General features: G+C 57.2%; 2 protein-coding genes and 1 pseudogene across 2 annotated transcripts; 1 reads left to right on the forward strand and 2 right to left on the reverse strand.

Annotated features, from left to right (window-relative positions):
* Positions 1 to 229: 229 nt before the first annotated feature.
* Positions 230 to 989, reverse strand: LOC142595327 (feather keratin Cos1-2-like; annotated as a pseudogene).
* A 1,878-nt stretch (positions 990 to 2,867) lies between these two features.
* On the forward strand, positions 2,868 to 3,769 carry LOC142595294 (feather keratin Cos1-1/Cos1-3/Cos2-1-like). Its single transcript, XM_075723040.1, has 2 exons — positions 2,868 to 3,038; positions 3,425 to 3,769. The coding sequence occupies exons 1-2, from the start codon at positions 2,868 to 2,870 to the stop codon at positions 3,767 to 3,769; spliced, it is 516 nt and encodes a 171-aa protein (XP_075579155.1).
* Positions 3,770 to 9,215: 5,446 nt separating this feature from the next.
* Positions 9,216 to 20,540, reverse strand: LOC142595133 (feather keratin Cos1-2-like). Its single transcript, XM_075722603.1, has 3 exons — positions 20,506 to 20,540; positions 9,842 to 9,941; positions 9,216 to 9,551 (listed from the first exon to the last, which is right to left on the reverse strand). The coding sequence occupies exons 1-3, from the start codon at positions 20,538 to 20,540 to the stop codon at positions 9,216 to 9,218; spliced, it is 471 nt and encodes a 156-aa protein (XP_075578718.1).
* Between the last annotated feature and the right edge of the window lie 4,416 nt (positions 20,541 to 24,956).

Below are 24,956 nucleotides of genomic sequence, written 5' to 3' on the forward strand. Positions count from 1 at the left end.
GCAGGGCGTCCGTCTGCCTGCCCTGCAGAGGCAGGGAGGCCAACGTAGACGTCCCCGCTCGGCTGGCTCCGGGAGGTGGCGACAGGGAAGGTAAGGAAGAGAGAGAAGAGAGAAGAAGAATGAAGCTATGGCCCGAAGCTCTAAATATAATGCCCCGACGCTCTATCTCCTGCCGAGCACCATGTTCTGAGGTCTTGCAGGTTCTTGCCCAAGGACGTTGCCAGCGGCTTTAGCAGGGTTGACATCTGCTGCCACGATAGCAGCTGGTGATGCAGGAGAGGTCACAGCAGCCAGAGTTGATGGGCACTCCGTCACAGCTGAGGATGCTGCCAACGGCAGCAGAGGTGGAGGAGCCCACAACGGTGTTCTGCGGGAAGGAGCTGAGGATGGGTCCGGGCAGGGTCACCACCACGGGGGAGGGCTGGATGACGATGGTGGAAGGCTGGCACTGGCGGACACAGGGCTCATTGCAGCTGTTGGCCAGCGGGGTCGGGCCGCAGGGCTGGCAGGGCAGGCATGGCTGGCACTGGTTGTAGCAGGACATGTCTCTGGGCCAGAGGTGCACCTGGGAGAGAGGGCAGGGGGAAGCAAAGCCCAGGGACACGTGAGGAGCAGCGCTGCACCCATCCACAGTGGAGCCAAGGCACCTCCTGGCTCAGCATACGCTACCCATCCCAAAGCCCAGGAGCCACCTCAACTAAGTCCCAGCCTCTCTCTGCGGAAGACCTTCTCCCCCCTTCCCTCTCCCATGGGAAGCAGCTGCCAGCCCTGGGCTAGGACAGCCCTTACCAGCGGAGACACACACCAAGGCAAGACCTGATCTTGAAGGAGGAGGAGAAGAGGCTTCGCACTCACCTGATTCCCAAGAAGAAGGAGGCGAGAGAAGTGGGTGAGAGAGCAGAGAGGTGGGCTGCCTTTTATAGTAGTCCTGCACTGCCTCAGGGCCAGAGGCACCCTTTGTGGAAGTAATAATTTTCTGACAAGCTCATGTCAAATGCAAACCATCCCGGCTAATGGTATGGGCTGTGTCCCGGTTTCCTGCACCGCCGCCTTGTCATTTCCTGGCTGATGCCACGTGCTCTCCCATAGGAAGGCTTCTGTAAGTGCCAGGATGAGAGGCCCGAGGATCTGCGGGGCAGACACACGTCAGAGCAGGCAGAAGACTCAGATCAGGTGCTGGTGGCATCCTGTGCAGGCAGGTGATGTGCACCTGGGTCATTGCTGTGGGCTTGTTTGTGGCAAAGTTGTCAGGAAAGGGGCACCGCTCTCGTGCCTCTCGTCCAGATGCCCAAGGACGGCCATGTGAGAGGTCTTGTCAAAGTGGTCCCCAGCATCTCCTCGGCAGAGTCCACAGCTGCTGATGTTTTCCTGGCCTTACGTGAGCGTAGAGATTACTGCATGGTTCCGTGCAGGCATGCGTCAGCACGCGTGTGTCACTCTGTGCTTGTGTGACCATCACAGCAGGGGGACCCTCCCCTGGTTTGTCCGTGGACACCGCAGAGCAGCAGGTTGCTCTTGCCAGAAGGAGCCCACCTATAGCTGAATGGTGTTGCCTTTGGCCTGGCAGAGAGGTGCTCAGAGAACTGCAATGCAGGCTCTGCCTTCTGTGCCCTCCATTTCTTGGTCTGTGTACAGGCAGGAAGGGCAAGAAAGCCTGCCCGCCGATGCAGGCCGTTGTCCCCGAATCGATCCCCTTATGATGCAGTGCTGCCGGTGACTGGGCTGGGACACAGGCTCCCAGTGGTACCTGCCCAATTGGTACGTGCCAATGCCAGATGCACTTCTGCAGCTCATCAGCCTGGTGCTGAGTGAGGCAGGGGACGAGACCTCGCAACAACTGGGTATCGGACTAAAGGGACCAGGGTCCAGGTGCCCCAGGCAACAAGGGGCTGACAGCGTTTCAGTGCCTGGCCCTGTTGTGGAGGGATGTCACTACAAGCCTTGGAATGGCTGGGCCCGGGCGTGAGGGCAGGCACAACTGCAAACACACACGCACGCACCAACACGTACGTACCCAACACGCACAGGTGTGCACAAAGATACACACAGACGCACAGACGCAAGCAAACGTGCACAAGGACACAGGCACGTGCAGTTGCATACAAGAACTCTCACCCGTGCACAAAAATACGCATGTGCACAGCAACATGATCTCACCAGAGGCACACCGGTGTGCGTACGCACGAGCATGCAAGCACATAGATGTGCATGCAAATAACGGCACAGACTGTTACACAATCACACTCACAAGCACATTATTGCAGCTGAGCACACGCGGGCAGAGGCGATAGGAAGGGATGTGACCGAGCAGCTGCTGGGGACCCCCCTGCCAGAGCAGGGACGGGGCGCTCTGAGCAAGGCAGGTGCACAGGTAGCACTGCTAGAGGAGTCTCAGGGACTGCCCAGAGAGAGGAGGAGGCCAAGGAGGTCGACAGCTTCCTCCTGAGGCCAGCTTAAGGTGAAAGAGAGTTGAAAACCTGAAGTGCAACGCGCCTGCCTAGGAAGACAACAGCTACTGACTGTTGGAGTGAGTGAGCTGGGAGGGAAGGAGAGAGGAGGATAGGGCACATACTCACAAGGAGCCCTTGGGGGACGAGCCAAAGATTGCAGGGCTAGGAGCACCTGGGGCCCTTCCTGTCAGCAGGCTCGTAAAAAAAAGCCTACCAGAGTGCCCAGGCTGGCATCAGCTACCTCCACTGGAGCCGTCTGGCATCTAGTCTGTGTCTTCTGCCCGCACCGAGGCATACTTGCCCCAGAAAGCACGGGACCTCTCGTCCCAGCACTCAAAACAAGCGTCCATGAGGGAATGGCCGTGGCATAAACCAGGAAATGCAAAGGCAGTGTAAAGGGAAACAGCAACACATGCCATGTCATTACCTGGGATGTTTCCGTTCATTAGGAGCGTGCAGGAAAATTGCTGCTTATGCAGCAGCAGCAGCTGCCTTTGGCCCCTGAGGCAGTGTGAGACCAGTATAAAAGCCAGCCCAGCTGGTTGCTCCCTCAACCACTTCTGTCACCTCCTTCTCCTTACGAACCAGGTGAGTTGGAACGCCCTTTCCTCCTCCACCTCCTCCTGTAGGAGCGGGTCTTGCCTTCAGGGACATCTCAGTGGATACCTGCTCCTTGGTCTTCTGTTAGCGCTCTGCGACCGTGGCCGTGGGAGAGAGCAGAGGCGAGACGGTCTGTCATGGAGATAGGCTGAGGCTGGGCTGAGGTAGCTTTTTGGCTGCAGGCTAGGCAGGAGCATCCCTGGGCCTGGCTGCTCTTTGAAGCACCCCGCTGGGCTCAGGCAAAGCAGCCCTTGTTCCCCCCTGCACACTCGCAACATCCCCACACGGCAGGTGTCTCAGTTTCATTTTGGTGGGCTTTCCGGCTGTTCCTCAGGTGTCCCTGTGCTCTGCTTCCTCCCTGCCCTCTCTCCCAGGTGCACCGCCAGCCACAAGACATGTCCTGCTCCGACAAGTGCCAGCCATGCCAGCCCTGCCTGCCCTGCCAGCCCTGCGGCCCGACCCCGCTGGCCAACAGCTGCAATGAGCCCTGTGTCCGCCAGTGCCAGAACTCCACCGTTGTCATTGAGCCCTCCCCCGTGGTGGTGATTCTTCCTGGCCCCATCCTCAGCTCCTTCCCACAGAACACCGTTGTGGGATCCTCCACCTCCGCTGCGGTTGGCAGCATCCTCAGCTGTGACGGAGTGCCCATCAACTCTGGCTGCTGTGACCTCTCCTGCATCACCAGCTGCTATCGTGGCAGCAGATGTCAACCCTGCTAAAGCCGCTGGCAACGTCCTTGGGCAAGAACCTGCAAGACCTCAGAACATGGTGCTCGGCAGGAGATAGAGCGTCGGGGCATTATATTTAGAGCTTCGGGCCATAGCTTCATTCTTCTTCTCTCTTCTCTCTCTTCCTTACCTTCCCTGTCGCCACCTCCCGGAGCCAGCCGAGCGGGGACGTCTACGTTGGCCTCCCTGCCTCTGCAGGGCAGGCAGACGGACGCCCTGCAGGAGCTCCACCGCATCTTAGTGGCTGCCCCTGTGGTGCTGCTCCCTGTGAAGCACCTCCTTTTCTTCTTTACACTCATTAAAGTTGTGCTGCATCCGAGCCTGGGCCTCCGAGTCCTCCTTCCTTCTGTGGCAACTCTTCCAGTGTGCTCAGGGAAAAGGTGGAGGAAGACGAGGGTGGGACTCACTGCAGCGCATTTTGGTTTGTGCCCTTTCCCTTGGAGCTAACAAAGACATCCCTGGCTACTCCACAGCTAGTGGCCATCACTGAGGGGACGGCTCCAAAGGGTGGCAGGAGTGGGAATGGGGAAACAATAATGCAGCCCGCAGCCCACAGCCTCATCTCCGCCTTCCCCTCCCCTCCATTACCTAACCTAGGATCCATGGCCAGCGCCCACAGGCATGGCCAGATGAGATGGGTACCTCACACAGTCCTCCAGCACCTGGCAGGGCCCAGCTGCTCTCCAGAGATGGAGGGCTGAGGTAATTCACAAGTTAGGATTGGTACCGGCCACGCTCCGGCTGCACAGTGGAGTCCCCACCGCCTGTGAATCCAGCACCCGCATAGGCCACTGCAGCTCCAGGAGAGCACCCAGTGCCCAAAGACCCACTTGCTGGACACCACCCCACTCACAGGCGGATGGTGACTGGGCAGATGCCAGCAGTGCACAGAGCATTCCCACGGCAACTTGGGCTCTCTGCAGTCCAGTCACCCCCTGCCTTCTCATGTTCTCCTTTCACGTGTCCGTCGTCCCTGAATTTGGGCAAATGACTTCTGGCTTCACGCGTACTGTCAACATTTAGCAATGCTTTTCAATTATACTTGAAAATTTCTTTTCAGACCTTGGCCTTCAGCCCCGGCTTATGCTCTAAATCCTGGCATCCCTCGGGCATCTGTGGTCTTCTGGGGGCAGCAAAGGAAGTCCTGAAGGCACTGCTCTGCTCCAAATGATGGCTCAGGCACACAGTGCCCCGTGGACCATGTGAGGTTCCCCTCATGCTCGTCCTGCCCACAGTTCAGGGCAGAGGCACCGTGTTTGTGCATCTCACCGGGCGCTGGGCACCTTTGGCGCTACAGGACAGGCACCAACCCAAGCATGGCACAAATGCTATGGCTAACTCATGGCAATGTGTCCACCTAACCACAGTGCTGGTTGGTGTCCGACTCAAGCCACGTTTGGAAGAAACTAACACCTGCAGTCGGCATGCAAATATGCCTAGAAGCCAATCGTCTTACCCCATCAATAGTGAGCAGCCCAAGAGCCCTTTGAGCTCTCCTGCGCGGCAGCGGGCGGCACGCCAGGATCTTCCCTTGAGTAGGGACGCCTCTCAAGGTCACTCCTCGAGGCTGAGAGATTCCTTGCCCAAAGAGATTCTCCGTAAGTGACTAATAGCATGCTAAACTTTGAAAGCTTAGCTAAGTGATATAAAGGATTGATTGCACATATATAATCCTTTCGACATAAACCGTTGACCAAGTCTGGGACTAGGATTGGATCCAGCCGCACCTAGGCTCCTCTCTGTGGAAGGGGTTTAGGAAGCAAGGGGGTCCTTTCTGAACCTCACGACTCAACGGGAGGGTCTCCCTGACAGTTTTGTCTGACCCTGTCCTCTATGCAGTAAATAATCAAGTGCACCTTGCCATCGAGTCTTGTTAAACCACTGTCGCATTTACCATTGAACTTTGTTAACTCACTGTTTTATACCAATAAAGTATATTTTTGCTTCTCTTTCACTCCACCCGTGACACCAGCCCGAGCTCTGCTCCTCACTGGCAGACCAGGGTCTTCCTAGCACTGCAGTCCCTGGCTGTTGGGGATCTGGTGGCAGCCTGTGCAGGCAGGTGATGTGCACCTGGGTCATTGCTGTGGGCTTGTTTGTGGCAAAGTTGTCAGGAAAGGGGCACCGCTCTCGTGCCTCTCGTCCAGATGCCCAAGGACGGCCATGTGAGAGGTCTTGTCAAAGTGGTCCCCAGCATCTCCTCGGCAGAGTCCACAGCTGCTGATGTTTTCCTGGCCTTACGTGAGCGTAGAGATTACTGCATGGTTCCGTGCAGGCATGCGTCAGCACGCGTGTGTCACTCTGTGCTTGTGTGACCCTCGTTAGGAGGGCATGTGCAGGTCACAGCAGGAATGGTAGCTGGAAAGGAATCTCGAACGGAAAAGATGTGGATTCAGCGTGGCAGAGAGGTAGGTGCTCAGAGAACTGAAACGCAGTCTCTGCCTCCTGCGTCCTCCATTTCTTGCTTTTCTGTACAGGGAGAAAAACACCAATGAATCCTGCCCGCCGCGTGCAGGCCGTCGTCCCTGAATGTATCCCCTTATGATGCAGTGTTGCCGGTGACTGGGGTGGGACACAGGCTCCTCATGTCCACGCCAATGCCACCACTCAGCCTGCTGCTGAGTGGGGCAGGGGCTGAGACCTCACACCCAATGGGTATTGAACTGAAGGGACCAGGGTCCAGATGTTGCTCGGCTGTGAGATGTAGGACTGACTCTGTGGGCGGCACAGGGAAGAGCCAAAGAGCTGAGGACTCCTTTGGTGTTCAAGCAGCAGGACTTCCATGTCCTCCATACAAAACTGAGTCGGAGTGCCCAGCAACTATGCCTAGGAAGGCAGGGATATGTGATTCGGTCGGGGCCAAATCGCACAAACTCTGCTGCTGTTTCATGAGGGAGGTCAGGCACAGTCCCTCTTTGCGACAGAGGCTGCAGCTGTTTTGTAAGGGACCTAAGTGTATCATCCTCCATCCTAGCCTGCCTTGTCTGCGACCCAGCTTAAAGGTAGCGTAACTGAGGGCTGTGCCCTTCCCTTTGTTGCCCTTGCTGAGGTCATTGCCAGATGGTGCTGCCGGGAGGCTTCAGCCAGAGCCAACTCCCCTTCCCGTGGGAGCAGCTTTCAAGCTTAAGTGCTAGTGCTTGGCCCCGACCTGAGTTACATCTCTAGCGGTGACACATCTGTGCCTGGATCTGGCCATGGACACCACTGATCTCAGTCTGGACCCTTACGTGCGCGTGACTTCCCAGCTTGACTTGAGACGTGCCTCGTCTCTATGAACGCACCTGGTGATCGCTGGACTTTGTTGAACCCGGACTATTGCCATGAGCCCTCAGTCTGACCTTCACTCACCGACTCACTGACTTGCCTTTCCAGCTTGACCCCAGACATATGTAAGGCAAGAGCCTGAGCCAGAACACGAGCACAATGACCTAAAACTCTGTGCGCACTCGCAGACCTATGATCTTATTGGGGTTTTGGAGAAAAGCTCGGGTAGCTCTCACGCCTGGACTGTGCAGCGTCTGTGCAAAACAGAAGGCAAAATTGCAAGCCTGCACTCCATCAGAGCGGGTATCGGTCCCCTCAGGGACCTGCCAGCCAGAATCCTTTGGGAAAGTGCCCCGCGGGGGTCAGAGACACCCAGGGAGAACGTGAGAAACAGCAGTTAAGACCTGATGATGACAAAAATAAGGAAACCACCATAACTAGCTCCATCCACTCCACTTGATAAAGGCATCAGAAAGATCTGCCAAGGACATTAGATGGCTGTAGTTTTGGAGCATTTCTTCCACATCTTAAAGCGTGACCAACAGCAGCATTTTTCTGAAGGTTATGCAAAGTTACGTCCACCCCTTACTGAAGCCTGGACTGTTTCTTTTCTGTTGAAATGTCTATTCATCTAATTATGCCTCAAACCCCGTTGGACCCACTCTATTGGGCTTACGTGGCAAGGCTTTGGTAGCGGGGGGAGAAGGTTGCAGAGGTGGCCTCTGTGGGAAGAGTCCAGGGGCTGCCCCCAAGTCTGACAGGGTCACTTCAAAACTGGCTCCAAAACGGGCTCATGGCTGCAGAGCAAAGTGACCTTTGCCGTGAATTAGCCATAGCATTTGTGCCATGCTTGGGTTGGTGCCTGTCCTGTAGCGCCAAAGGTGCCCAGCGCCCGGTGAGATGCACAAACACGGTGCCTCTGCCCTGAACTGTGGGCAGGACGAGCATGAGGGGAACCTCACATGGTCCACGGGGCACTGTGTGCCTGAGCCATCATTTGGAGCAGAGCAGTGCCTTCAGGACTTCCTTTGCTGCCCCCAGAAGACCACAGATGCCCGAGGGATGCCAGGATTTAGAGCATAAGCCGGGGCTGAAGGCCAAGGTCTGAAAAGAAATTTTCAAGTATAATTGAAAAGCATTGCTAAATGTTGACAGTACGCGTGAAGCCAGAAGTCATTTGCCCAAATTCAGGGACGACGGACACGTGAAAGGAGAACATGAGAAGGCAGGGGGTGACTGGACTGCAGAGAGCCCAAGTTGCCGTGGGAATGCTCTGTGCACTGCTGGCATCTGCCCAGTCACCATCCGCCTGTGAGTGGGGTGGTGTCCAGCAAGTGGGTCTTTGGGCACTGGGTGCTCTCCTGGAGCTGCAGTGGCCTATGCGGGTGCTGGATTCACAGGCGGTGGGGACTCCACTGTGCAGCCGGAGCGTGGCCGGTACCAATCCTAACTTGTGAATTACCTCAGCCCTCCATCTCTGGAGAGCAGCTGGGCCCTGCCAGGTGCTGGAGGACTGTGTGAGGTACCCATCTCATCTGGCCGTGCCCGTGGGCGCTGGCCATGGATCCTAGGTTAGGTAATGGAGGGGAGGGGAAGGCGGAGATGAGGCTGTGGGCTGCAGGCTGCATTATTGTTTCCCCATTCCCACTCCTGCCACCCTTTGGAGCCGTCCCCTCAGTGATGGCCACTAGCTGTGGAGTAGCCAGGGATGTCTTTGTTAGCTCCAAGGGAAAGGGCACAAACCAAAATGCGCTGCAGTGAGTCCCACCCTCGTCTTCCTCCACCTTTTCCCTGAGCACACTGGAAGAGTTGCCACAGAAGGAAGGAGGACTCGGAGGCCCAGGCTCGGATGCAGCACAACTTTAATGAGTGTAAAGAAGAAAAGGAGGTGCTTCACAGGGAGCAGCACCACAGGGGCAGCCACTAAGATGCGGTGGAGCTCCTGCAGGGCGTCCGTCTGCCTGCCCTGCAGAGGCAGGGAGGCCAACGTAGACGTCCCCGCTCGGCTGGCTCCGGGAGGTGGCGACAGGGAAGGTAAGGAAGAGAGAGAAGAGAGAAGAAGAATGAAGCTATGGCCCGAAGCTCTAAATATAATGCCCCGACGCTCTATCTCCTGCCGAGCACCATGTTCTGAGGTCTTGCAGGTTCTTGCCCAAGGACGTTGCCAGCGGCTTTAGCAGGGTTGACATCTGCTGCCACGATAGCAGCTGGTGATGCAGGAGAGGTCACAGCAGCCAGAGTTGATGGGCACTCCGTCACAGCTGAGGATGCTGCCAACGGCAGCAGAGGTGGAGGAGCCCACAACGGTGTTCTGCGGGAAGGAGCTGAGGATGGGTCCGGGCAGGGTCACCACCACGGGGGAGGGCTGGATGACGATGGTGGAAGGCTGGCACTGGCGGACACAGGGCTCATTGCAGCTGTTGGCCAGCGGGGTCGGGCCGCAGGGCTGGCAGGGCAGGCATGGCTGGCACTGGTTGTAGCAGGACATGTCTCTGGGCCAGAGGTGCACCTGGGAGAGAGGGCAGGGGGAAGCAAAGCCCAGGGACACGTGAGGAGCAGCGCTGCACCCATCCACAGTGGAGCCAAGGCACCTCCTGGCTCAGCATACGCTACCCATCCCAAAGCCCAGGAGCCACCTCAACTAAGTCCCAGCCTCTCTCTGCGGAAGACCTTCTCCCCCCTTCCCTCTCCCATGGGAAGCAGCTGCCAGCCCTGGGCTAGGACAGCCCTTACCAGCGGAGACACACACCAAGGCAAGACCTGATCTTGAAGGAGGAGGAGAAGAGGCTTCGCACTCACCTGATTCCCAAGAAGAAGGAGGCGAGAGAAGTGGGTGAGAGAGCAGAGAGGTGGGCTGCCTTTTATAGTAGTCCTGCACTGCCTCAGGGCCAGAGGCACCCTTTGTGGAAGTAATAATTTTCTGACAAGCTCATGTCAAATGCAAACCATCCCGGCTAATGGTATGGGCTGTGTCCCGGTTTCCTGCACCGCCGCCTTGTCATTTCCTGGCTGATGCCACGTGCTCTCCCATAGGAAGGCTTCTGTAAGTGCCAGGATGAGAGGCCCGAGGATCTGCGGGGCAGACACACGTCAGAGCAGGCAGAAGACTCAGCTCAGGTGCTGGTGGCATCCTGTGCAGGCAGGTGATGTGCACCTGAGTCATTGCTGTGGGCTTGTTTGTGGCAAAGTTGTCAGGAAAGGGGCACCGCTCTCGTGCCTCTCGTCCAGATGCCCAAGGACGGCCATGTGAGAGGTCTTGTCAAAGTGGTCCCCAGCATCTCCTCGGCAGAGTCCACAGCTGCTGATGTTTTCCTGGCCTTACGTGAGCGTAGAGATTACTGCATGGTTCCGTGCAGGCATGCGTCAGCACGCGTGTGTCACTCTGTGCTTGTGTGACCATCACAGCAGGGGGACCCTCCCCTGGTTTGTCCGTGGACACCGCAGAGCAGCAGGTTGCTCTTGCCAGAAGGAGCCCACCTATAGCTGAATGGTGTTGCCTTTGGCCTGGCAGAGAGGTGCTCAGAGAACTGCAATGCAGGCTCTGCCTTCTGTGCCCTCCATTTCTTGGTCTGTGTACAGGCAGGAAGGGCAAGAAAGCCTGCCCGCCGATGCAGGCCGTTGTCCCCGAATCGATCCCCTTATGACGCAGTGCTGCCGGTGACTGGGCTGGGACACAGGCTCCCAGTGGTACCTGCCCAATTGGTACGTGCCAATGCCAGATGCACTTCTGCAGCTCATCAGCCTGGTGCTGAGTGAGGCAGGGGACGAGACCTCGCAACAACTGGGTATCGGACTAAAGGGACCAGGGTCCAGGTGCCCCAGGCAACAAGGGGCTGACAGCGTTTCAGTGCCTGGCCCTGTTGTGGAGGGATGTCACTACAAGCCTTGGAATGGCTGGGCCCGGGCGTGAGGGCAGGCACAACTGCAAACACACACGCACGCACCAACACGTACGTACCCAACACGCACAGGTGTGCACAAAGATACACACAGACGCACAGACGCAAGCAAACGTGCACAAGGACACAGGCACGTGCAGTTGCATACAAGAACTCTCACCCGTGCACAAAAATACGCATGTGCACAGCAACATGATCTCACCAGAGGCACACCGGTGTGCGTACGCACGAGCATGCAAGCACATAGATGTGCATGCAAATAACGGCACAGACTGTTACACAATCACACTCACAAGCACATTATTGCAGCTGAGCACACGCGGGCAGAGGCGATAGGAAGGGATGTGACCGAGCAGCTGCTGGGGACCCCCCTGCCAGAGCAGGGACGGGGCGCTCTGAGCAAGGCAGGTGCACAGGTAGCACTGCTAGAGGAGTCTCAGGGACTGCCCAGAGAGAGGAGGAGGCCAAGGAGGTCGACAGCTTCCTCCTGAGGCCAGCTTAAGGTGAAAGAGAGTTGAAAACCTGAAGTGCAACGCGCCTGCCTAGGAAGACAACAGCCACTGACTGTTGGAGTGAGTGAGCTGGGAGGGAAGGAGAGAGGAGGATAGGGCACATACTCACAAGGAGCCCTTGGGGGACGAGCCAAAGATTGCAGGGCTAGGAGCACCTGGGGCCCTTCCTGTCAGCAGGCTCGTAAAAAAAAGCCTACCAGAGTGCCCAGGCTGGCAATCAGCTACCTCCACTGGAGCCGTCTGGCATCTAGTCTGTGTCTTCTGCCCGCACCGAGGCATACTTGCCCCAGAAAGCACGGGACCTCTCGTCCCAGCACTCAAAACAAGCGTCCATGAGGGAATGGCCGTGGCATAAACCAGGAAATGCAAAGGCAGTGTAAAGGGAAACAGCAACACATGCCATGTCATTACCTGGGATGTTCCGTTCATTAGGAGCGTGCAGGAAAATTGCTGCTTATGCAGCAGCAGCAGCTGCCTTTGGCCCCTGAGGCAGTGTGAGACCAGTATAAAAGCCAGCCCAGCTGGTTGCTCCCTCAACCACTTCTGTCACCTCCTTCTCCTTACGAACCAGGTGAGTTGGAACGCCCTTTCCTCCTCCACCTCCTCCTGTAGGAGCGGGTCTTGCCTTCAGGGACATCTCAGTGGATACCTGCTCCTTGGTCTTCTGTTAGCGCTCTGCGACCGTGGCCGTGGGAGAGAGCAGAGGCGAGACGGTCTGTCATGGAGATAGGCTGAGGCTGGGCTGAGGTAGCTTTTTGGCTGCAGGCTAGGCAGGAGCATCCCTGGGCCTGGCTGCTCTTTGAAGCACCCCGCTGGGCTCAGGCAAAGCAGCCCTTGTTCCCCCCTGCACACTCGCAACACCCCCACACGGCAGGTGTCTCGGTTTCATTTTGGTGGGCTTTCCAGCTGTTCCTCAGGTGTCCCTGTGCTCTGCTTCCTCCCTGCCCTCTCTCCCAGGTGCACCGCCAGCCACAAGACATGTCCTGCTCCGACAAGTGCCAGCCATGCCAGCCCTGCCTGCCCTGCCAGCCCTGCGGCCCGACCCCGCTGGCCAACAGCTGCAATGAGCCCTGCATCCGGCGCTGCCAGAACTCCACCGTTGTCATTGAGCCCTCCCCCGTGGTGGTGACCCTGCCCGGCCCCATCCTCAGCTCCTTCCCGCAGAACACCGTTGTGGGCTCCTCCACCTCTGCTGCCGTTGGCAGCATCCTCAGCTGTGACGGAGTGCCCATCAACTCTGGCTGCTGTGACCTCTCCTGCATCACCAGCTGCTATCGTGGCAGCAGAAGGTGCCCCCCTTGCTAAAGGCACTTGGTGACGGCCCAGACAAGGACACCCAGGAACCCAGAAGATCATGCCAGACTGAACCGCGGAGATCATGGCCATTGCTTTGAGAGGGGCTGAGCATGCCCTGCTCCTCCTGCAAAGGGTGTGAGCCTTTTGGAAGGGGCCAGCCTGCGCTCTCTGGAAACATGGCCAATGCCTCTCATTCCCTTGCTCCGCTCTCTCCTTTCCTTCCTTTTCCTTTGTTGTCTTGTGCTCCCCTGGGCCATGAAGCCCACCCAAGCCAGCCTGGGGGGACCTGCCTGCCCCTCTCCCTCTGTGGGACACTGACTCTTGGCTGCCCATGGTGATCCTGGGCACTGTGGCCTCTGCTCGGAGACATCTTGTTTCCCTCTTTAGACTCATTAAACTCTGCTGCATCCCAGCCCCTGGCTCTGTGTGGTCCTTTCCTCTCTGGATGCTCTCTAAAGCTGTCCAGGGAGAAAGGAGATAAGCTGGGAGGGAACAAATGGGTGAGCAAGTGCACCCTTTCTCATTCCTGGAGGAATGGGAGGGCAGGACACACTGTCTGTGGGCCTCCTTCGGTCGCTGTCCCTTCAAGCCGAGGATGACGTCTCTGGCTGCTCCACAGGCAGTGACCATCAATCAGCCCTGCCCTTGCTGCGTCTCTTGCCCAGAAGTATTACCCCTTGGCCTCAGAGCACGCCCTACAGATGGTGATCCCAACTTGTGCTGTCTTCATGGGAGGACCGCAGTGCTGCAGGAGGTCCTGGGAGGTCAGCAGCCCCACAAGCACGCAAGGCGGTTCCTCTTGCTCTGGGTGGAGCTGTGCTGGGGGAGAAGGCTCAGACACAAGATGGCCGTGAGGATGGAAGGAGGGGATGGTAGAGCAAATCACCTTGGCTAGAGCTCAGAGCCTCCTGCTCCTCACCTTCCCAGCCATCTCCAGAAGGAGGGGGCATGGCATGCATCCAAGAGCAGTGATAGCTAGGGCAAGTCCCCTGTTCTTCCGTCGCACCCGTACAGTGGCCCCCCATGCAGCCCAGCAGTTGGTTACACAGATTTGCAGGGCTGAGGCGCCTCACAGGCTGCACAGCCCCAACTCCCATCAGACTGGGCAGCTCCGGGACAAAAAGGTTATTCGCATGGGCCTGCAAGATGACACAGATGAGCGACTGACAGTTCCTGCCATGGTACTGTTGAGAGAGCACCGATCAGAACCGCCCGTGCTCTCCCTTTGCAGCTCATGGCAAGTGCAATCCCATCCTGGGGTGCGGGGGAAGAACAGTGCCGTGGCAGAAGCTCTCTCACCACCTTCTCCTTTTCTCTGAGGCCACTAACCCCAGCCCCGCACAGAAAGAGGATCTTTGCCTGCAGATCTCTGGGTGCATGGTGGAGACAGGGCTGCCAGGGGAGAACTGAGGGCCCTTTCCCCAGAGCTCAGCCTTGCACAGAAGGACGTCTTCTTGCTAGGACGCCAAGAGAGGAGGACCGGACCGTGCCCCTCCGCCTAGCTCCCACCTCTCCGGAAGCCTACAGGTCATGGGAAAACCCTTTGGTGCTTGAACCTCAGACGTTTGGGACTACAAAGACCGAGGAGGTCTTCTGCACTGACCTATCTGTGAAACATTGAGAGGGAATGAGCGATGTATGGTTGGGGAAAGAAATGCAGGTGAAGGGGGTCTGAGACGACCAAGGGAGCAGGTGTTTCTTCTCTGTCATCAGTTCTGATGTGGTGACCTTTGCTAGCAGAGTCAGAAAGAGCTGAAGAAAGCAGCCATCAGCACAGTAGCTCCCGTTCACAAGCTTTCCTCGCACATGGCCTTTGGGGTCCTCCTTGTTCATTTGAGGGTATGGCAGGAGGGTTGGTGGGCTGTGCTCTGCCCATGGCTGTAAACCTGCCACTGGTTCCCAGGTACACAGGCACAGAGGGCAACTGGCATCATTGCCCGCCGTCCTCTGAGGGGAAACAGTGGGAGAAAGAGACTGCTCCTGATGGCACAGGAGCACAAAGCAGGAAAAAAGCACGTAAATGACAAACACGCATGGCACTTCTATTTACCATAGTTGCTGCAAAACCAAAAAGACCTGGGCTGGCTTCCAGACACCCACCCAGCTGCTTGCTCTCTCCCTCTCCCTCCTCAACAGGACAGAAGGAGGAAGTAAGGTGAAAAAGGTTGTGGGTCCAGATAAAGACAGAGGGATTGCTTACCAATTACCGTCACGGGCAAAGCAGACTTGACTTGCGGAAGATTCATTTACCTTATTGCCAACTAAAAGTAGAGCAGGATGGTGAGAAAAACAGCCAAACCACCCTAAACCACCTTCGCTCCACCCGCACCTCTTTTTCACAGCCTCAACTTCCCTCCTTCGTTCACGGCTCTTCTATTTCCTCCACCCGCAAGGAGCGCAGTGGGATGCGGGATGCGGGGGGTGCGGTCAGTACACAACAGTGCCTTTCTGCTGCCGTTTCCTCCTCCTCACACTTTTTCCTCTGCTCCAGCGGGAGCCCTTCCCATAGGCTGCAGTCTTTCAAAACCGGCTCCAGCGTGGATCCTGTCCACGGGCTGCAGTCCTTCCGGATAAGACTGCTCCAGCATGGGTCCTCCACGGCCCACAGTTCCTGCCAGGAGCCTGCTTCAGCATGGGCTCTGCACAGGCCACAGTTCCTGCAAGGGAGATCCACCTGATCTGGCGTGGGATCCTCCATGGGCTGCACTGTGGGTGTCTGCTCCACCGTGGTCTTTCTCATGGGCTGCCTGGAAATCTCTGCACCGTTGCCTGGAGCACCTCCTCCACCTCTTTCTTCTCTGGCCTTGGTGTTTGCAGGATTGTTTCTCACACTCCTTTTTGCTCCATTCCACACTTCCTGTGCAGTGTTTGGCCCTTTCTCAAATATGCCTTCATGGAGGCACCACCAGCGTTGCTAACGGGCTCAGCGCTGTGCAGCCATGAGCCCGTTTTGGAGCCAGTTTGGAAGTGACCCTGTCAGACATGGGGGCAGCCCCTGGACTCTTCCCACAGAGGCCACCCCTGCAACCTTCTCCCCCCGCTACCAAAGCCTTGCCACGTAAGCCCAATAGAGTGGGTCCAACGGGGTTTGAGGCACAATTAGTTGAATAGACATTTCAACAGAAAAGAAACAGTCCAGGCTTCAGTAAGGGGTGGACATAACTTTGCATAACCTTCAGAAAAATGCTGCTGTTGGTCACGCTTTAAGATGTGGAAGAAATGCTCCAAAACTACAGCCATCTAATGTCCTTGGCAGATCTTTCTGATGCCTTTATCAAGTGGAGTGGATGGAGCTAGTTATGGTGATTTCCTTATTTTTGTCATCATCAGGTCTTAACTGCTGTTTCTCACGTTCTCCCTGGGTGTCTCTGACCCCCGCAGGGGCACTTTCCCAAAGGATTCTGGCTGGCAGGTCCCTGAGGGGACCGATACCCGCTCTGATGGAGTGCAGGCTTGCAATTTTGCCTTCTGTTTTGCACAGACCCTGCACAGTCCAGGCGTGAGAGCTACCCGAGCTTTTCTCCAAAACCCCAATAAGATCATAGGTCTGCGAGTGCGCACAGAGTTTTAGGTCATCGTGCTCGTGTTCTGGCTCAGGCTCTTGCCTTACATATGTCTGGGGTCAAGCTGGAAAGGCAAGTCAGTGAGTCGGTGAGTGAAGGTCAGACTGAGGGCTCATGGCAATAGTCCGGGTTCAACAAAGTCCAGCGATCACCAGGTGCGTTCATAGAGACGAGGCACGTCTCAAGTCAAGCTGGAAGTCACGCGCACGTAAGGGTCCAGACTGAGATCAGTGGTGTCCATGGCCAGATCCAGGCACAGATGTGTCACCGCTAGAGATGTAACTCAGGTCGGGGCCAAGCACTAGCACTTAAGCTTGAAAGCTGCTCCCACGGGAAGGGGAGTTGGCTCTGGCTGAAGCCTCCCGGCAGCAACCATCTGGCAATGACCTCAGCAAGGGCAACAAAGGGAAGGGCACAGCCCTCAGTTTACGCTACCTTTAAGCTGGGTCGCAGACAAGGCAGGCTAGGATGGAGGATGATACACTTAGGTCCCTTACAAAACAGCTGCAGCCTCTGTCGCAAAGAGGGACTGTGCCTGACCTCCCTCATGAAACAGCAGCAGAGTTTGTGCGATTTGGCCCCGACCGAATCACATATCCCTGCCTTCCTAGGCATAGTTGCTGGGCACTCCGACTCAGTTTTGTATGGAGGACATGGAAGTTCCTGCTGCTTGAACACCAAAGGAGTCCTCAGCTCTTTGGCTCTTCCCCTGTGCCGCCCACAGAGTCAGTCCTACATCTCACAGCCGAGCAACATCTGGACCCTGGTCCCTTCAGTTCAATACCCATTGGGTGTGAGGTCTCAGCCCCTGCCCCACTCAGCAGCAGGCTGAGTGGTGGCATTGGGCGTGGACATGAGGAGCCTGGTCCCCACCCCAGTCACCGGCAACACTGCATCATAAGGGGATACATTCAGGGACGACGGCCTGCACGCGGCGGGCAGGATTCATTGGTGTTTTTCTCCCTGTACAGAAAAGCAAGAAATGGAGGACGCAGGAGGCAGAGACTGCGTTCAGTTCTCTGAGCACCTACCTCTCTGCCCACGCTGAATCCACATCTTTTCCGTTCGAGATTCCTTTCAGCTACCATTCCTGCTGTGACCTGCACATGCCCTCCTAACGAGGGTCACACAAGCACAGAGTGACACACGCGTGCTGACGCATGCCTGCACGGAACCATGCAGTAATCTCTACGCTCACGTAAGGCCAGGAAAACATCAGCAGCTGTGGACTCTGCCGAGGAGATGCTGGGGACCACTTTGACAAGACCTCTCACATGGCCGTCCTTGGGCATCTGGACGAGAGGCACGAGAGCGGTGCCCCTTTCCTGACAACTTTGCCACAAACAAGCCCACAGCAATGACCCAGGTGCACATCACCTGCCTGCACAGGCTGCCACCCAGATCCCCAACAGCCAGGGACTGCAGTGCTAGGAAGACCCTGGTCTGCCAGTGAGGAGCAGAGCTCGGGCTGGTGTCACGGGTGGAGTGAAAGAGAAGCAAAAATATACTTTATTGGTATAAAACAGTGAGTTAACAAAGTTCAATGGTAAATGCGACAGTGGGTTTAACAAGACTCGATGGCAAGGTGCACTTGATTATTTACTGCATAGAGGACAGGGTCAGACAAAACTGTCAGGGAGACCCTCCCGTTGAGTCGTGAGGTTCAGAAAGGACCCCTTGCTTCCTAAACCCCTTCCCACAGAGAGGAGCCTAGGTGCGGCTGGATCCAATCCTAGTCCCAGACTTGGTCAACGGTTTATGTCGAAAGGATTATATATGTGCAATCAATCCTTTATATCACTTAGCTAAGCTTTCAAAGTTAAGCATGCTATTAGTCACTTACGGAGAATCTCTTTGGGCAAGGAATCTCTCAGCCCTCGAGGAGTGACCTTGAGAGGCGTCCCTACTCAAGGGAAGATCCTGGCGTGCCGCCCGCTGCCGCGCAGGAGAGCTCAAAGGGCTCTTGGGCTGCTCACTATTGATGGGGGTAAGACGATTGGCTTCTAGGCATATTTGCATGCCGACTGCAGGTGTTAGTTTCTTCCCAAACGTGGCTTGAGTCGGACACCAACCAGCACTGTGGTTAGGTGGACACATTGCCATGAGTTAGCCATAGCATTTGTGCCATGCTTGGGTTGGTGGCCTGTCCTGTAGCGCCAAAGGTGCCCAGCGCCCGGTGAGATGCACAAACACGGTGCCTCTGCCCTGAACTGTGGGCAGGACGAGCATGAGGGGAACCTCACATGGTCCACGGGGCACTGTGTTGCCTGAGCCATCATTTGGAGCAGAGCAGTGCCTTCAGGACTTCCTTTGCTGCCCCCAGAGACCACAGATGCCCGAGGGATGCCAGGATTAGAGCATAAGCCGGGGCTGAAGGCCAAGGTCTAAAAAGAAATTTTCAAGTATAAATTGAAAAGCATTGCTAAATGTTGACAGTACGCGTGAAGCAGAAGTCATTTGCCCAAATTCAGGGACGACGGACACGTGAAAGGAGAACATGAGAAGGCAGGGGGTGACTGGACTGCAGAGAGCCCAAGTTGCCGTGGGGAATGCTCTGTGCACTGCTGGCATCTGCCCAGTCACCATCCGCCCTGTGAGTGGGGTGGTGTCCAGCAAGTGGGTCTTTGGGGCACTGGGTGCTCTCCTGGAGCTGCAGTGGCCTATGCGGGTGCTGGATCACAGGCGGTGGGGACTCCACTGTGCAGCCGGAGCGTGGCCGGTACCCAATCCTAACTTGTGAATTACCTCAGCCCTCCATCTCTGGAGAGCAGCTGGGCCCTGCCAGGTGCTGGAGGACTGTGTGAGGTACCCATCTCATCTGGCCGTGCCCGTGGGCGCTGGCCATGGATCCTAGGTTAGGTAATGGAGGGGAGGGGAAGGCGGAGATGAGGCTGTGGGCTGCGGGCTGCATTATTGTTTCCCCATTCCCACTCCTGCCACCCTTGGGAGCCGTCCCCTCAGTGATGGCCACTAGCTGTGGAGTAGCCAGGGATGTCTTTGTTAGCTCCAAGGGAAAGGGCACAAAACCAAAAATGCGCTGCAGTGAGTCCCACCCTCGTCTTCCTCCACCTTTTCCCTGAGCACACTGGAAGAGTTGCCACAGAAGGAAGGAGGACTCGGAGGCCCAGGCTCGGATGCAGCACAACTTTAATGAGTGTAAAGAAGAAAAGGAGGTGCTTCACAGGGAGCAGCACCACAGGGGCAGCCACTAAGATGCGGTGGAGCTCCTGCAGGGCGTCCGTCTGCCTGCCCTGCAGAGGCAGGGAGGCCAACGTAGACGTCCCCGCTCGGCTGGCTCCGGGAGGTGGCGACAGGGAAGGTAAGGAAGAGAGAGAAGAGAGAAGAAGAATGAAGCTATGGCCCGAAGCTCTAAATATAATGCCCCGACGCTCTATCTCCTGCCGAGCACCATGTTCTGAGGTCTTTGCAGGTTCTTGCCCAAGGACGTTGCCAGCGGCTTTAGCAGGGTTGACATCTGCTGCCACGATAGCAGCTGGTGATGCAGGAGAGGTCACAGCAGCTGGAGTTGATGGGGCACTACCGTCACAGCTGAGGATGCTGCCAACGGCAGCGGAGGTGGAGGAGCCCACAACGGTGTTCTGCGGGAAGGAGCTGAGGATGGGTCCGGGCAGGGTCACCACCACGGGGGAGGGCTGGATGACGATGGTGGAGTTCTGGCACTGGCGGACACAGGGCTCATTGCAGCTGTTGGCCAGCGGGGTCGGGCCACAGGGCTGGCAGGGCAGGCAATGGCTGGCACTGGTTGTAGCAGGACATGTCCTCTGGGCCAGAGGTGCACCTGGGAGAGAGGGCAGGGGGAAGCAAAGCCAGGGACACGTGAGGAGTAGCGCTGCACCCATCCACAGTGGAGCCAAGGCACCTCCTGGCTCAGCATACGCTACCCATCCCAAAGCCCAGGTGCCACCTCAACTAAGTCCCAGCCTCTCTCTGCGGAAGACCTTCTCCCCCCTTCCCTCTCCCATGGGAAGCAGCTGCCAGCCCTGGGCTAGGACAGCCCCTTACCAGCGGAGGACACACACCAAGGCAAGACCTGATCTTGAAGGAGGAGGAGAAGAGGCTTCGCACTCACCTGATTCCCAAGAAGAAGGAGGCGAGAGAAGTGGGTGAGAGAGCAGAGAGGTGGGCCTGCCTTTTTATAGTAGTCCCTGCAACTGCCTCAGGGCCAGAGGCACCCTTTGTGGAAGTAATAATTTTCTGACAAGCTCATGTCAAATGCAAACCATCCCGGCTAATGGTATGGGCTGTGTCCCGGTTTCCTGCACCGCCGCCTTGTCATTTCCTGGCTGATGCCACGTGCTCTCCCATAGGAAGGCTTCTGTAAGTGCCAGGATGAGAGGCCCGAGGATCTGCGGGGCAGACACACGTCAGAGCAGGCAGAAGACTCAGCTCAGGTGCTGGTGGCATCTGTGCAGGCAGGTGATGTGCACCTGAGTCATTGCTGTGGGCTTGTTTGTGGCAAAGTTGTCAGGAAAGGGGCACCGCTCCTCGTGCCTCTCGTCCAGATGCCCAAGGACGGCCATGTGAGAGGTCTTGTCAAAGTGGTCCCCCAGCATCTCCTCGGCAGAGTCCACAGCTGCTGATGTTTTCCTGGCCTTTACGTGAGCGTAGAGATTACTGCATGGTTCCGTGCAGGCATGCGTCAGCACGCGTGTGTCACTCTGTGCTTGTGTGACCATCACAGCAGGGGGACCCTCCCCTGGTTTGTCCGTGGACACCCGCAGAGCAGCAGGTTGCTCTTGCCAGAAGGAGCCCACCTATAGCTGAATGGTGTTGCCTTTGGCCTGGCAGAGAGGTGCTCAGAGAACTGCAATGCAGGCTCTGCCTTCTGTGCCCTCCATTTCTTGGTCTGTGTACAGGCAGGAAGGGCAAGAAAGCCTGCCCGCCGATGCAGGCCGTTGTCCCCCGAATCGATCCCCTCTTATGGGACGCAGTGCTGCCGGTGACTGGGCTGGGACACAGGGCTCCCAGTGGTACCTGCCCAATTGGTACGTGCCAATGCCAGATGCACTTCTGCAGCTCATCAGCCTGGTGCTGAGTGAGGCAGGGGACGAGACCTCGCAACAACTGGGTATCGGACTAAAGGGACCAGGGTCCAGGTGCCCCAGGCAACAAGGGGCTGACAGCGTTTTCAGTGCCTGGCCCTGTTAGTGGAGGGATGTCACTACAAGCCTTGGAATGGCTGGGCCCGGGCGTGAGGGCAGGCACAACTGCAAACACACACGCACGCACCAACACGTACGTACCCAACACGCACAGGTGTGCACAAAGATACACACAGACGCACAGACGCAAGCAAACGTGCACAAGGACACAGGCACGTGCAGTTGCATACAAGAACTCTCACCCGTGCACAAAAATACGCATGTGCACAGCAACATGATCTCACCAGAGGCACACCGGTGTGCGTACGCACGAGCATGCAAGCACATAGATGTGCATGCAAATAACGGCACAGACTGTTACACAATCACACTCACAAGCACATTATTGCAGCTGAGCACACGCGGGCAGAGGCGATAGGAAGGGATGTGACCGAGCAGCTGCTGGGGACCCCCCTGCCAGAGCAAGGGACGGGGCGCTCTGAGGCAAGGCAGGTGCACAGGTAGCACTGCTAGAGGAGTCTCAGGGACTGCCCAGAGAGAGGAGGAGGCCAAGGAGGTCGACAGCTTCCTCCTGAGGCCAGCTTAAGGTGAAAGAGAGTTGAAAACCTGAAGTGCACGCGCCTGCCTAGGAAGACAACAGCCACTGACTGTTGGAGTGAGTGAGCTGGGAGGGAAGGAGAGAGGAGGATAGGGCACATACTCACAAGGAGCCCTTGGGGGACGAGCCAAAGATTGCAGGGCTAGGAGCACCTGGGGCCCTTCCTGTCAGCAGGCTCGTAAAAAAAAGCCTACCAGAGTGCCCAGGCTGGCATCAGCTACCTCCACTGGAGCCGTCTGGCATCTAGTCTGTGTCTACTGCCCGCACCGAGGCATACTTGCCCCAGGAAAGCACGGGACCATCTCGTCCCAGCACTCAAAACAAGCGTCCATGAGGGAATAGGCCGTGGCCATAAACCAGAAATGCAAAGGCAGTGTTAAAGGGAAACAGCAACACATGCCATGTCCATTACCTGGGATGTTTCCAGCAGCAGCTGCCTTTGGCCCCTGAGGCAGTGTGAGACCAGTATAAAAGCCAGCCCAGCTGGTTGCTCCCTCAACCACTTCTGTCACCTCCTTCTCCTTACGAACCAGGTGAGTTGGAACGCCCTTTCCTCCTCCACCTCCTCCTGTAGGAGCGGGTCTTGCCTTCAGGGACATCTCAGTGGATACCTGCTCCTTGGTCTTCTGTTAGCGCTCTGCGACCGTGGCCGTGGGAGAGAGCAGAGGCGAGACGGTCTGTCATGGAGATAGGCTGAGGCTGGGCTGAGGTAGCTTTTTGGCTGCAGGCTAGGCAGGAGCATCCCTGGGCCTGGCTGCTCTTTGAAGCACCCCGCTGGGCTCAGGCAAAGCAGCCCTTGTTCCCCCCTGCACACTCGCAACACCCCCACACGGCAGGTGTCTCGGTTTCATTTTGGTGGGCTTTCCAGCTGTTCCTCAGGTGTCCCTGTGCTCTGCTTCCTCCCTGCCCTCTCTCCCAGGTGCACCGCCAGCCACAAGACATGTCCTGCTCCGACAAGTGCCAGCCATGCCAGCCCTGCCTGCCCTGCCAGCCCTGCGGCCCGACCCCGCTGGCCAACAGCTGCAATGAGCCCTGCGTCCGGCGCTGCCAGAACTCCACCATCGTCATCCAGCCCTCCCCCGTGGTGGTGACCCTGCCCGGCCCCATCCTCAGCTCCTTCCCGCAGAGCACCGTTGTGGGCTCCTCCACCTCTGCTGCCGTTGGCAGCATCCTCAGCTGTGACGGAGTGCCCATCAACTCTGGCTGCTGTGACCTCTCCTGCATCACCAGCTGCTATCGTGGCAGCAGAAGGTGCCCCCCTTGCTAAAGGCACTTGGTGACGGCCCAGACAAGGACACCCAGGAACCCAGAAGATCATGCCAGACTGAACCGCGGAGATCATGGCCATTGCTTTGAGAGGGGCTGAGCATGCCCTGCTCCTCCTGCAAAGGGTGTGAGCCTTTTGGAAGGGGCCAGCCTGCGCTCTCTGGAAACATGGCCAATGCCTCTCATTCCCTTGCTCCGCTCTCTCCTTTCCTTCCTTTTCCTTTGTTGTCTTGTGCTCCCCTGGGCCATGAAGCCCACCCAAGCCAGCCTGGGGGGACCTGCCTGCCCCTCTCCCTCTGTGGGACACTGACTCTTGGCTGCCCATGGTGATCCTGGGCACTGTGGCCTCTGCTCGGAGACATCTTGTTTCCCTCTTTAGACTCATTAAACTCTGCTGCATCCCAGCCCCTGGCTCTGTGTGGTCCTTTCCTCTCTGGATGCTCTCTAAAGCTGTCCAGGGAGAAAGGAGATAAGCTGGGAGGGAACAAATGGGTGAGCAAGTGCACCCTTTCTCATTCCTGGAGGAATGGGAGGGCAGGACACACTGTCTGTGGGCCTCCTTCGGTCGCTGTCCCTTCGAGCCGAGGATGACGTCTCTGGCTGCTCCACAGGCAGTGACCATCAATCAGCCCTGCCCTTGCTGCGTCTCTTGCCCAGAAGTATTCCCCTTGGCCTCAGAGCACGCCCTACAGATGGTGATCCCAACTTGTGCTGTCTTCATGGGAGGACCGCAGTGCTGCAGGAGGTCCTGGGAGGTCAGCAGCCCCACAAGCACGCAAGGCGGTTCCTCTTGCTCTGGGTGGAGCTGTGCTGGGGGAGAAGGCTCAGACACAAGATGGCCGTGAGGATGGAAGGAGGGGATGGTAGAGCAAATCACCTTGGCTAGAGCTCAGAGCCTCCTGCTCCTCACCTTCCCAGCCATCTCCAGAAGGAGGGGGCATGGCATGCATCCAAGAGCAGTGATAGCTAGGGCAAGTCCCCTGTTCTTCCGTCGCACCCGTACAGTGGCCCCCCATGCAGCCCAGCAGTTGGTTACACAGATTTGCAGGGCTGAGGCGCCTCACAGGCTGCACAGCCCCAACTCCCATCAGACTGGGCAGCTCCGGGACAAAAAGGTTATTCGCATGGGCCTGCAAGATGACACAGATGAGCGACTGACAGTTCCTGCCATGGTACTGTTGAGAGAGCACCGATCAGAACCGCCCGTGCTCTCCCTTTGCAGCTCATGGCAAGTGCAATCCCATCCTGGGGTGCGGGGGAAGAACAGTGCCGTGGCAGAAGCTCTCTCACCACCTTCTCCTTTTCTCTGAGGCCACTAACCCCAGCCCCGCACAGAAAGAGGATCTTTGCCTGCAGATCTCTGGGTGCATGGTGGAGACAGGGCTGCCAGGGGAGAACTGAGGGCCCTTTCCCCAGAGCTCAGCCTTGCACAGAAGGACGTCTTCTTGCTAGGACGCCAAGAGAGGAGGACCGGACCGTGCCCCTCCGCCTAGCTCCCACCTCTCCGGAAGCCTACAGGTCATGGGGAAAACCCTTTGGTGCTTGAACCTCAGACGTTTGGGACTACAAAGACCGAGGAGGTCTTCTGCACTGACCTATCTGTGAAACATTGAGAGGGAATGAGCGATGTATGGTTGGGGGAAAGAAATGCAGGTGA

The sequence above is a fragment of the Pelecanus crispus genome, chromosome 18 (assembly GCF_030463565.1).
Source record: "Pelecanus crispus isolate bPelCri1 chromosome 18, bPelCri1.pri, whole genome shotgun sequence".
In the NCBI taxonomy this organism is placed as follows: domain Eukaryota; kingdom Metazoa; phylum Chordata; class Aves; order Pelecaniformes; family Pelecanidae; genus Pelecanus; species Pelecanus crispus.